The 13,863-nt window shown below is 45.3% G+C and overlaps 1 protein-coding gene across 3 annotated transcripts in view; it reads left to right on the top strand.

Annotated features, from left to right (window-relative positions):
- The window catches only part of LOC122556823 (drebrin-like), a 228,033-nt gene extending 217,354 nt beyond the window's left edge, over nt 1-10,679 (top strand). For all 3 annotated transcript variants that reach the window (XM_043704031.2, XM_043704034.2, XM_043704033.2), the window contains 2 exons: nt 3,029-3,113; nt 10,303-10,679. In XM_043704031.2, the coding sequence (XP_043559966.2) occupies nt 3,029-3,113; nt 10,303-10,367 (150 nt within the window). In that variant the 3' untranslated portion in view covers nt 10,368-10,679. The remainder of the gene's footprint in view (nt 1-3,028; nt 3,114-10,302) is intronic.
- Nucleotides 10,680-13,863: the final 3,184 nt, after the last annotated feature.

The raw sequence follows: 13,863 nt of genomic DNA, 5'->3' as shown, positions 1-13,863 counted from the left end.
TAGGTGTGATGGGAGAGGTGTTAGGTGTGATGGGAAGGTGCTGTGTGTGACGGGAGAGGTGCCGTGTGTGATGGGAGAGGTGTTAGGTGTGATGGGAAGGTGCCGGGTGTGATGGGAGAGGTGTCGTGTGTGATGGGAGAGGTGTTAGGTGTGATGGGAGAGGTGTTAGGTGTGATGGGAAGGTGCTGTGTGTGATGGGAGAGGTGTTAGGTGTGATGGGAGAGGTGCCGTGTGTGATGGGAGAGGTGTTAGGTGTGATGGGAGAGGTGCCGTGTGTGATAGGAGAGGTGCTGGGTGTGATGGGATAGGTGCCGGGTGTGATGGGAAGGTGCTGTTTGTGTGATGGGAGAGGTGTTAGGTGTGATGGGAAGGTGCCGTGTGTGATGGGAGAGGTGTTAGGTGTGATGGGAGAGGTGTTAGGTGTGATGGGAAGGTGCCGTGTGTGATGGGAGAGGTGTTAGGTGTGATGGGAAGGTGCCGTGTGTGTGATGGAGGAGTGGACTAGGTTGTCCCGGAGGGAACGATCTCTGCGGAATGCAGACGGGGGCGGGAAGGGAAGATGTGTTTAGTGGTGGCGTCGTGTTGGAGTTGGCGAAAATGGCGGAGGATTATTCTTTGCATATGAAGGCTGGTGGGGTGAAAGGTGAGAACAAGAGGGACCCTATCCTTGTTCTGGGAGGGGTGGGAAGGGGTGAGGGTCGTAGTGCGGGAGATGGACCACAAGCTGTCGAGAGCCCTGTCAACAACTGTAGGTGGGAAGCCACGTTTGGAGAAGAAGGAGAAGAAGGAGCACATATTAAGAGCACCACTTTGGAAATGTGGCGGAGGCGAAGGAGCTGAGAGAAAGGGATAGAGTCCTTACAGGACGTAGGGTGAGAAGAGCTGTGGTCCAGATAGCTGTGGGAATCAGTGGGCTTGTAATGGATATTGGTGGATAGACTATTGCCGGAAATGGAGACCGAAAGGTCAAGGAAAGGAAGGCAAGTGTCGGAGATGGACCTGATGGAGGGATGGAAACTGGAAGCAAAGTTTATGAAATTTTCCAGGTCAGGATGAGAGCATGAAGCCACATCGAAATAGTCATCGATGTACTGATAAAGCAGTTGTGGGAGGGGACCCGGGTAGGCCTGGAACAAGAAATGTTCCACATACCCCATGAAAAGGCAGGCATAGATGGACCCATGCTGGTACCCATTGCTACACCTTTGATTTGGAGAAAATGGGATGAGTTGAAGGAGAAGTTGTTTAGAGAGAGAACAAGTTCAGCCAGGCGGAGGAGAATGGTGGTGGATGGAGATTGTTCGGGCCTCTTTTCGAGAAAGAAGCAAAGAGCTTTCAAGCCATCTTGGTGTGGGATGGAGGTGTAAAGAGATTGCACATCCATGGTGAATAGAAGGTGGTTAGAGCCTGCGAATTGAAAGCTGTCAATATGTCGCAGGGCATCAGAGGAATCCCGGATGTAGGTGGGGAGGGAGTGAACCAGAGGAGTTAGGATGGAGTCAAGGTGGGAGGAAATAAGTTCAGAGGGGCAGGAGCATGCTGACACAATGGGCCTGCCGGGACAGTCCTTCTTGTGGATTTTGGGGAGTAGGTAGAAACGGGCTGTCCGGGGTTGGGAGACTGAGGTTGGAAGCTGTGTGGGGGGAGGCATCCGGAGGAAATGAGGTCAGTCACGGTGTTGAGACAATGGCTTGATGCTCAGTGGTGTGCTTATGCTCCAGGGTAGGAGGAAGAATCTGAGAGTTGGCGCTCAGCCTCTGCAAGGTCTATTGCATTCATTGCTCCCAATGGGGTCTCCTCTATATCGGAGAGACAAAACGCCGACTGGGTGATCGCTTTGCTGAGCACCTTCGGTCTGTACGCAATCAGGTCCTGGACCTTCCCGTGGCTTGCCACTTCAACACACAATCCTGCTCCCATGCCCACATGTCTGTCCTTGACCTGCTGCAATGTTCCAGTGAAGCTCAACACAAACTGGAGGAACAGCATCTCACCTTCCGACTAGGCACGTTACAGCCTGCCGGTCTCAACATTGAATTCAACAACTTCAGATGATTATGCCATCTCGACCCCTCTGTTTTCATTCTGCTCCGTAATTTTATTTTATTTTTAAAATTTTTTTTCCACTGTTCTGTACCCCTTATTTCTTGATTGTCTCTCTTTCTCTCACTCCCCACTCTCTCATCACCTTTTTCCTCTCCTCTTCCCCCTTTGCTACCCTTCTCCCCTGTTTTCCATTTTGCCTCTGCTTCACCCATCCCCCCCCCCATCCCCCACATATTTTGTCACATAGCACTGGCTTGGTAATTCACAGCTCCTAATCTAGGAGAAAGTGAGGACTGCAGATGCTGGAGATCAGAGCTGAAAATGTGTTGCTGGAAAAGCGCAGCAGGTCAGGCAGCATCCAAGGAGCGGGAGAATCGATGTTTCAGGCATGAGCCCTTCTTCATGATTCCTGAAGAAGGGCACATGCCCAAAACATCGATTCTCCTGCTCCTTGGATGCTGCCTGACCTGCTGCGCTTTTCCAGCAACACATTTTCAGCACAGCTCCTAATCTCCCTATCATCTCTCTATGCTCTGTCATTGTCACCTCTTTATTGCTACCTATGCTTCCGCAGCCATGACTCACCTTCTCTCAGCCTAGTGTAAATACCTATTTCTTTTTTTAGCTTTGACAAAGCGTAAGTTAGACTCAAAACGTCAGCTCTTTTCTCTCCTTACAGATGCTGCCAGACTTGCTGAGATTTTCCAGCATTTTCTCATTGACTTTGAACATGGGTATAACTTAGAACGCATGTAGAGGTGGGACAGGTCATTGAGATACCTTTCTGTATTTTCTCTTCACAGAAGCATTCTTCTCGAAATGACATAGAATAAAATCATTACGTTTTGTTGCATTTGGTAATCTCAGCTCAAATAAACTTGGAAAGTGGGGCCGATTTAGTCATCCACTTTTAGAATGAGCTCTCGTATGATACCCAGTCACACCCTGGCAGTTCATTAATTTTATGGTTTTTATTCTATAGGCAGTTCAAGATTTTTTCAACCAATCACAGGATGAGTATATTAAAGTCCAAACATATGTAGAGGATAATGCCAATAAAATACCAGGTGAGAAATTGGAAAATTCCCTTCAGTGATTTTCTGTGTTGTATGTTTACCTTATGCAATTCAAAATGGTTTAATTATCATTTGTATTTGACACTTATTCTTTCCCTTCCCATCGATTCCTCATCTTTCCCTCCTCAGGACTAATGGGCATGAATGTAAACAGATCTGGTACATAATCAGCTGAGCCATCAATCGCAATAATTCATTCTCGAGTCTGACATTTCTCCCTCAAATTCACCTTTCAGTCTATGGTTAGTTCAGACGGCAAAGATGACCCTGGACTCTTTACTCCATTCCCCAGCATCACATGCAAGCTCCTCGACTCCATCCTAACCCTCAGTAAGAAATGTAAGAACCTCATGGATTTTTATGGTCACTTAAGTTGGGACCTCTCATTCAACTGCTCTCTCTAGGACTCCCTCTGTCCCAAAGTGAGTAGGGAGAGAGCATTTCCATGTGACCAAAACGCAGATTTTCAAAATAAATGTCCAGAAATACTGGAGGTGAATTGAGAAAAAAAAGTTTTTTTTGCAGGACTGCAGATGTATTAACAGAAGCAAATTCAATCATAATCTTCACAACAGAACTGAAAAAGGAAGGGCTTTGGGATTAAAGATCAAAATGATCTCGTCCTGTGTTGTAAAATTCTCATTAGCTTGCAGTGTATTTTTTATTCATTTGTGGGACTTGGGCGTCATTGGCTGGCCAGCATTGATAGCCCATCCCTAGTTGCCCCTTGAGAAGGGGGGGTGAGCTGCCTTCTTGAATCACTGCAGTCCCCTTGCTGTGGGTTGACCCACAATGCTGGTAGGGAGGAAATTTCAGGATTTTGAACCAACAACTACGAAGGAACAACGGTATACTTCCAAGTCAGGCTGGTGAGTGGTTTAGAGGGGAACTTGCAGGGGGTGGTGTTCCCAAGTACCTGCTGTCCTTGTCCACCTCGATGGAAGTGGTCGTGTCTTTGGAAGGTGCTGTTCAAAGGATCTTTGGTGAATTTCTGCAGTGCATCTTGTAGATGGTACACACTCCTACTACTGAGCATTGGTGGTGCAGGGATTGAATGTTTGTAGATGTGCCAATCAAGCAAGTTGCTTTGTCCTGGATGGTATCAATCTTCTTGAGCATTGTTGGAGCTGCATTCATCCAGGCACGTGGGGAGTATTCCCTCTTGCTCCTGACTTGTGCCTTGTGTAGATAGTGGACAGGGTATGGGGAGTCATGAGGTGAGTTACTCAGTGCAGTATCCCTAGTCTCTGACCTGCTTTTGTAGCCACTGTGTTTATGTGGTGAGTCCAGTTGAGTTTTGGTTAATGGGAACCCCGAGGATGTTGACAGTGGGGGATTCAATGATGGTAATACCATTGAATGTTAAGATGAGATTAGATTACATTACAGTGTGGAAACAGGCTCTTCGGCCCAACAAGTCCACACCGACCCGCCGAAGCGCAACCCACCCATACCCCTACATTTACCCCTTACCTAACACTACGGGCAATTTAGCATGGCCAATTCACCTGACCTGCACATCTTTGGACTGTGGGAGGAAACCGGAGCATCCGGAGGAAGCCCACGGCGGTGGTTAGAGTGTCTCTTATTGGTGATAGTCATTATCTGGCATTGGTGTGATGCAAATGTTACTTGCCACTTGTCAGCCCAAGCCTGGATATTGTCCAGATCTTGTTGCGTTTGAGCACGGACTGCTTCAGTATCTGAGGAGTGGCGAATGGTGCTCAACACTGTGCAATCACCAGCAAACATCCCTACTTCTGACCTAATGACAGAGGGAAGGTTGTTGATGAAGCAGCTGAAGATTGTTGGGCCTAGGACACTACCCTGAGGGTCTCCTGTAGAGATGTCCTGGAGCTGAGATGACTGACCCTCCAACAACCACAACCATCTTCCTTTGTGCCAGGTATGACTCCAACCAGCGGAGTGTTTGCCCCCGATACCCATTGATTTCAGTTTTGCCAGGGCTCCTTGATGCCATACTTGGTCAAATGTGGCCTTGATGTCAAGGGCTGTCACTCTTCCCTCACCTCTGGAATCCAGCCCTTTTGTCTATGTTTGACCCAAGGCTGTAATGAGGTCAGGAGCTGTGTGGCCCTGGGGGAAACCCAAACTGGGTGTCACTGAGAAGGTTATTCCTGAGCAGGTGCTGCTTGATAGCTCTGTTGATGACCCCTTCCATCACTTTACTGATGATGGAGAGCAGAATGATGGGGTGGTAACTGGCTAGGTTGGATTGGTCCTGTTTTCCACATTGTCAGGTAAATGCCAGTGTTGTAACTGTACAGGAAGAGCTTGGCTAGGAGAGTGGCAAGCTCTGGAGCTCAAGTCTTCATACTATTGCTAGAATGTTATCAGGGCCCATTGCCTTTGCAGTATCCAGTGCCTCCAGCTGTTTGTTGATATTGCGTGGAGTGAATCGAATTGGATGGAGACTGTGATGCTGGGGACCACTGGAGGAGCCCAAGATGGATCACCCACTCGGCACTTCTGGCTGCTGCGAAAGCTTCAGCCTTATCTTTTGCACTGATGTGCTGGGTCCTCCGACATTGAGGATGGGGATATTTGTGGAGCTTCCTCCTCCAGTGAGTTGTTTAATTGTCTACCACCATTCCCGACTGGATGTGGAAGGACTGCAGAGCTTAGATCTGACCCATTGGTTGTGGAATCGCTTAGCTCTGTCTATCACTTGCTGTTGATACCGTTTGCCATGCAAGTAGTCGTGTTTGATAGCTTCACCAGGTTGACACCTCATCTTCTAGTCTGCCTGATATCACTCCTGGCATGCCCTCCTGCACTCTCCATTGAACCAGGGTTGATGGTAATGGTTGAATGGGGGATATGCCGGTCATGAGGTTGCAGATTGTGCTGCAGTACAGGCTTGCTGCTGTTGATGGCCCACAGTGCCTCATGGATGTCCAGTCTTGAGCTGCTGGATCAGTTCGAAGTCGTCCCATTTAACACGGTGATAGTGCCACACAACACGATGGAGGTTATTCTCAATGTGAAAGTGGGACTTTGTCTCCACAAGGACAGTGCTGTGTCACTTTTACCGATACTGTCATGGACAGAGGCATCTGCAGCCAGCAGATTAGAAAGGATGAGATTAATTATGTTTTTTCCTCTTGTTAGTTCCTTCACCATCTCCTGCAGACCCAGTCTAGCCATTATATCCTTTAGGATCCGACCAGCTCCATCAGTAATGCTGTTGCTCAGCCACTCTTGGTGGTGGACAGTGAAATCCCCCAGCCAGAGTACATTTTGTGCTTTTGCCACCCTCAGTGCTTCCTCCAGGTGTTGTTCAACATGGAAGAGTAACGAAGAGTAACGATTCATCAGCTGAGGAAGGATAGGACGTGGTAACCAGTAAGAGGTTTCCTTGCCCAGGTTTAACCTGAAGCCATGAAACTTCATGGGGTCCAGAGTCAATGTCAAGGTCTCCCACGACAACTCCCTCCCGACTGTATCCCACTGTGTCACTACCTCTGCTGGTGGTAGAGGACATATCCAGGGACGGTAATGGTGGTGGCTGGGGTGTTACCTGTAAGATATGATTACATAAGAGTGAGTATGTCAGGTTGTTGCTTGACTAGTCTGTGAGACCGCTCTCCCAATTTCCGCACTAGCCCCCAGATGTTGGTGAGGAGGACTTTGCAGGGTCGACAGGGCTGTTTGTGTTTTTGCCGTTGTCTTTTCCAGTTCCAAGGTCGGTGCCAGGCAGTCCATCTGGTTTCGTTGCTTTGTTGTGGTTTTCTAGCGATTGATACAACTGAGTGGCTTGCTGGGCCATTTCAGAGGGCAGGTGAGAGTCAACCACATTGCTGTGGCTCTGGAGTCACATGTAGTCCAGACTAGGTAAGGATGGCAGATTTTCTTCCCTAAGGACATTAGTGAACCAGGTGGGTTTTTCCGACAATTGACAATGGTTTTATGGTCATCAGTCGACTCTTAATTCCAGATTTTGTTTTATTATTGAATTCAAATTCCACCATCTGCTGTGGTGGGATTCGGACCCAGGTCCCCAGAACATTATTCTGGGTTTCTGATTAAAGTTGAGTGATAATACCGCTAGGCCACAGCCCCCTCTTAAGAATGTATATTATGTACTTCAGTTTCTAATCATGGAGTTTGAAAGGGGCTACATAATAGGGGAGATGGTGTGATGTTGACCTAAATTTCTAACTTTTTCTAAAACGTGACCCACTCAATTGTTTATTTTCTCCAGAGAAGTCCTTTCCCTAGATTTGCATTTTCACTAAATGTTTCCCGATTCCTCTAATTCCTGCACTGCATGGAAACAGCTTTAACAAGGACCAAAATGTAGATCTGTTGTACCTCTAGAAATGGTGCAGTGTCTCCTCAGCCTAATTACTCTTCCACCATCTATTCTCGATAGCCTTCCAACTCATTCAAAACTTGGCCACTCAATCCTTTCCAACACTTTCCAACAACGACTCCTGCTTTCCCCAGTGCCTCAAGTTATAAATTCTCATTGATTTGTCTAAATCCATGCATCACCTTGCCCTTTAATACTTTGGATATCTCCTCTAGTCCTAAACCTAAACCCTTCTATTTTCTATTGCCATTGCCTCCTCTTCATATTCCCCCACTCTGCCCTAGCCTTCTCCTGTCTGCATTCCTGACTTAAAGCCATCTCTCACTAAACCTTTGTCTCTTCCTTCCCCATTTAAATCTCTAGTTAAAGTCAATTCTCCAATCATTCTCCATCTCCAACTTCCCTTTCATTTCCAGAATTCTTTAATGTGTTGTTGCCTCACAAATCCACTCCCAGAACTCCATGATCAACTCTCAACTCATTTTTCCAAACCTGCCAGAGTTCTGATAGCCTTATCTAATTCACAAATAATATCCGACACAATTGTAACACTGAAAAAATCATCTTCCTCATTCTTCTTGACTTGTCTGCAGTGTTTGGCATGAGGGCCGCATTGCCCTGCACTAAAACCACAGCTTTGGTATCTCAGTTAATGGGGCATCACCCACCCACAGGTGAAAGTGAGGACAGCAGATGCTAGAGATCAGAGTCGAGAGTGAGGTGCTGGAAAAGCACAGCAGGTCAGGCAACATCCGAGGAGCAGGAGAATTGATGCTTCGGGCAAAACCCCTTCGTCAGAAACGAGGAAGGGCTTTTGCCCGAAACATTGACTCTCCTGCTCCTTAGATGCTGCCTGACCTGCTGTGCTTTTCCAACACGTCACCCATGCACCCAATGCCATTCTTACCTACCCAGTCTTATCCAGAGACCCTCTCGCATTAGCTTCTCTTTCCCCTCCCACACCAGTATCCCTGGAGTCCGAACAAAGATCTATCCTTGGTCCCATCGAATTCTCATCTGCGTGCTGTCCTCTCAGTGACATCTTCCAAAAACACAGCCAATTCCACACAAAAACTAATACTGCCAAGGTCTCCCTCACCAGGACCACTATCCCTCGCCATTAGTCATAGCTGACCAGAAATTTTGTCCATCTAAACACTGGAATGGCTAAAAGTCATGCTCTTCATCCCTACCACAAACTTTATCCCTAGGCACTGATTCCAATGTTTTTCCTAGTTTCTGAATCCATCCACAGCCTATCCCTATTTTTGTAATCGCCTCTAATCCTTAAACCCTCCAGAGTTTCTGGGCTCCTTCACTTTGGTCTTGAGTACACCATTGGGAGCCCAGACTCGGCTACCGAGGGCATGATGTCTGGAATTCATTCCTAAAGCTTTCCAGCTTACCTCCATGAAGACCTACCTGACTGATTGATTGAGCTTCCAGCCATCTGTCCCATTATCACTCGATATAGCTCGGTTATAACCTTACAGTGAAGTAAGGTGTCTTGAGAGGTGTTTTCCAAGATTAAAGGCACTCCAAAACTTCAAATCTGTTCTGTAGGGTTTTCTTTCCTTGTATTTCTTTGAAGATTTGCAAATTCATTTCTAGGTTGAAGGCAGAATGAGAAAACCAGTTATTGCTACTGATATGAACTTTGAACAATGAAACAAACATGGACATTTCTGACCCTACATTGCAGGATGCCCTTTCTAAGGTGGTCAGAGCTGAAGGCATTGCTCAAATGAGGTTTCGTCAGCGCTCTCTACAATATCAGGAAAACTTTATTGCTTTTATAATCTACACCTTTGTGATGAAACTCAGTAAACATTCACCTAATATAAATTGGTTTTGTCACCAGAGAGCTAAGTTCAAATGGCCTAAATACAGGGATCCTAACATCCTTTTGTGACTGTGTGGATTCTTTTTTAGCTGGTGTGCAGTCACACTACACTGAAGGTGGCTTTAGCTACAGCGAGTGAAGAACTGGTACAGTGAGACATCTTCCTGCGCTCAGCAAAATTTAGGAATGACAAATTATAAAGAGTAAGGTATGAGCTGGTGAAAACGACTGTGTTAGGGAGGCAAAAGATGCCAGAAATGTCAGAGTGCCAAGATCTTGGAGGGTTGTAAAGCTAAAGGACGTTTCAGTTGATAAAGCGTGGTGCTGGAAAACGCACAGCAGGTCTGGCAGCATCCGAGGAGCAGGAGAGTTGATGTTTCAGCCATAAACTCTTCATCAGGATTGTAGGACTAAAGGAGTTTCAGATGCACAGGGTCCTGTAACAGTTCTCTTTCCTACAAATATCACCTATTGAAAGAAAAGAGTGTTATTTATAGAAAGTTTTACCAAATCAAAGTAGTCTTAATTTGCCTTTTAAATAAAAAGAAAAGCCGTTGGTAGTGCAGAAATGTGTGGCCTGCTAAAGGATGAAAGCAGTATGACATTAATTTGGAGGCTGAGGTTGGAAATAGGTCATTTTTTGTAAACCTGCTTGTGAACTTGTTACTGGTGTTTATAAGATTCCCTACTTAGGAGACAAGTCCCCATAGTTACTACACAGCTACTCTGCCATTCTGTTGTGTAATCTCAATCCTCCTGTTTTACCTACTGTTTTTGGACCCACTCTCTTCCCCACCCCTCTGCTCTGTGTGTCATACAGTCTCTGTCCCATTGGTCTTCATTCCCTCTGTTAAGACACACGTGATGTTTACTGTCTCAATTATCCTCTCAACCACTCCGTTTTTAAAGACTTGGGTACCTAGATCAACTGATCAGTGCTGAGTTTTAAGTGCCTGAATTGTATACACAGACAACTTACTGTTTCTTCCATCTATTTACAGAAATTGATATTACCTATTGTGACAATGATACTGACACTGATCCGGACCATTCTCCTGCAGACTGATCTTACTCAGCGTGCTACTCTTCTGTATGACACTTATGCTTCAAGTAATTGAAAAAGACAAAAATTGCTAAGTTTTAATTTTAGTCTGTGTTTACTATTTTTAATTGTAATAATTTGAATGTATTATTTTCTAAATTAACCTTATTGTATATTAATTCCACTTACAGCTGCTAGATAGTCTGCTGAAGCTGATATGATGTGACTAGCAGTGTTAACTATCACCAATTGCTTTTCAAGTACCATTTTCAAAAGCACAAATTTTGTGAAATGCTAATTGCTGTTGTATGAAAATAAACAGTTTCTGAAAATCCAGTTTTTCCAACATGTCCTCATTTTTACAGATCACAGTCTCTGGAAATGGATTTGCTTTCTCTTCACCTCATTTTCTCGTGCATTCTCTCCCTTCCCCTATGGGGTCTGCTACATTTTTGGGAGCGTTATGGGGACGAAGAATTGGAATGGAACTGCTCAGTTAGTTCCATCGAAGAGCTGGCAATAAGCACCATGTGCCAAAAACACCTCACGATTGACAGTGTGACTCTAATCGGAATGAACCTATGCTATAACTTGTCTTGGGCTAAAACAGTTCCAATACCATTTGATCATTTTGTTTGACAAACATGCAGCAGCAACATATATATTTTGTACTATTTATTAATTTTGCTAGATTTCCAAAATATAAATATTTAGGGAATGATTCAGCCCTTTGATCCTTTCTTGCCATTTTATTAAGATCACAGCTGAGCTTCCGTCTCAACTCCTGTGATATCTACATATCCAAAGCTCTGAACATATATTAATGATAACCCAAGAAATAAGTAACTGCCTGACCAAACAGCATATCTGTCAGTTCTCAGTTCTGTCAGGGCATAATTACAGGGACAGTACCTTAAATCCAGCACCTTTGGCTGGACTATTATTGGGATATGTCTGGATTTTGGGATGGTGACTCAAGGTCAAGCCAGGTCGGGTAAAGTCAAGGGTCACTTGGAGTGCAGGCTAAATTGAAGCTGGTAACAAACCTGGTGCCACACTGTGCCCAATGCACCACCCACCTGAATTATTTAGCGACGTTTCTTCAATTTTGCTTGTTTAGGGCAGTTCATAAAAATGTCTGTTTTACAGAAATGACTGATTTTTGGGTCATGGGATTGGAGATATTATGGAATATATGGAAGTTAATTTGGCAGTTATGTAGTTAACTTAGTCATGTAATGCTACAGGGCTCAAGTAACAGATAATGGTAGCACACTATGATAGATAGTAGTTAAATAGACATTAGTTAAATCACATGATAGATGAGCTAATGCTAAAGACAATGGTGGTGTAATGTGATAGGTTAAGTGTAAGCAGTAGACCAGTGTGGCAGAAGATGATTAGTTTAGAAAGACAAAGCAAGCTATTATGATTGGTTATGCTAATGCTACCAGATAAATGTGGGAACTAGAAAAGTATAAACAGAAGATGCTGAAGATGGGGATGGGCAGACAGGAAAGACATTTTCTGATTGCCACAGCTTGTATTTGCAAATAAAAGTTTAACTTTGTGAAGGATTTTCTGTCTCTCCTGGTAATTTTCTGAGTAGTGGACAATCTTTCCACAACAGTACTCCATTGGGCTCTTACCTGGGATAGCTCAGGCCTCCTGTGGACCAAACCTGCCAGTATCCCAGGAAGTGTACCTCCAGAAACAGCCAGGCAGTCACAGGTTTGCAGCTCCCCAGGACAAGCAGCACCAACGGGAACGGCAACCAATACCAGTCAAACACTGGGACTGTCACCATGAGATTTGTGGAGAGGGGTGGGGTTTGGGTTTGGGTGGTCAGATGCAGCAACAAGGGCTTGGAAACCAGGAAACCATGGAGTACTGAGTCTTCTCCCCCAACCCTGATAGGGAGCTGATGTCCCCCCCCCGGTAGGGTGCTGAGATCCCCCCCCCCCGATAGGGTGCTGATGCGCTCCCCCCCCCCCCCCCCCCCGATAGGGTGCTGATATTCCCCCCCACCCCGATAGGGTACTGATGTCCCCCCCCATTAGGGTGCTGATGTCCCTCCTAGTAGGGTGCTGATGTACCCCCCTGTTGGGTACTGATGTCCCCCCATTAGGGTGCTGATGTCCCTCCTAGTAGGGTGCTGTCCCTCCCGGTAGGGTATTGATGTCCCCCCCGGTAGGGTACTGATGTCCCCATGTCGTTTGCTGGGATGTTTCTGGAAGCAGCAGCAGCAACTTGCCAATTCTCGTTAAATCCCAGTTGGTGAAGGGATCATTAGATATAAGTGGTTCATTTATCAGTCCAATTTCCTTCCTGCTGCCAAATCTCAACTGCAGCCAATTCCCTCTGCTCCTTTAATGCAGAGCAGGTTTCCAGTTGATGGGAAAGTCTCCAGGGCTATTTCCTTGGACATATAATTGCCTCTGGTGGACTGCACTGAATTCCAGTCAATCGTTTGAAAAATTCAAGCTGATCAATCACTTCAAGAGACCATGCAAAATTTAAATAATTGGAAAAGTCAAAGAGTTACCAATCGAGCGTGCATTTTTGGGGAGCACAAGTCAGTTTCTTTGTCATAATCTTTCATAATCTCGATGTATTGAACTAATTGTATGTTAGCAACCTCATGAAAATAAAGTCACATTCTTAAATCTCTTCATAGCTCGCTTGGTCCCTGATGCATGATTGTATATAAAGTCAAACACAGCAATTTCTCTATTACAAATTCCAGGGAGATTCATTCATACATGTACATAGGGAGCATGCCAATATAAGTCCACATTCTGCAGTTAATGTACATGGCAGTAACAGCGTATGGCCAAGAATTAAGAGCCTCAGCTGGTGGCTAATCAGTTACTCGATACTAATTGGTTTCCATTTAAATTATCCATACTCCAACAACAATTTGCATTTACGCAGCACCACAATGTGGAAAATATTTTAGTGTACTTTGATGGATGGGGGGAGAAAGTGGAAGGAGGAACAGCTGCTTGATCGTGGGAGGGGGGAGTTGGGAGATCAAGAATGTTTTAAAAGGGGGAGGAGAGGCAACTGAGGGAGTTTCACAGTCAGGCTGGGATAGCTCTAGATTTGTCAACAAATGCAGCCAAAGGAACACTGGAGCACATAAACTGATTGCCAGCTGCATATTATAGACTCAAAGATGTCTAAACAAAGATTCATGTGCTTCTTATAGAGAGAGTAATTGTTTGCCCTTGGAGGTGGGGTTAAAGTTTTGAGTCCTCCACTGTGTGTATTTCATTGTAAACCCCCTGTTCTGTGGCCAGTATTTCCATCCCAATAGGGATCACTCCTGACCCTGTGCTATTTGCCTGTCACACCATTTTCTTCACTGCCTTTTTATTCCCATTTCCTACAACTTCCCATATTTCTTGTAGATCCAGAATAAAACAATTTCAAGAAATTTATTTTCATGAAACACTCCTTTAAGACAAACTTCCACAAATGTTTGATAAAGTTTTTAAAAAATTATTCATAGTATGAG

Source organism: Chiloscyllium plagiosum, unplaced genomic scaffold (assembly GCF_037043375.1).
Source record: "Chiloscyllium plagiosum isolate Xiang-an unplaced genomic scaffold, Cpla_swu_hap1 HiC_scaffold_16, whole genome shotgun sequence".
Taxonomy (NCBI): domain Eukaryota; kingdom Metazoa; phylum Chordata; class Chondrichthyes; order Orectolobiformes; family Hemiscylliidae; genus Chiloscyllium; species Chiloscyllium plagiosum.
The sequence above is the reverse complement of the archived record's forward strand: the minus strand, read 5'-3'. Positions and strand labels throughout refer to the sequence as shown.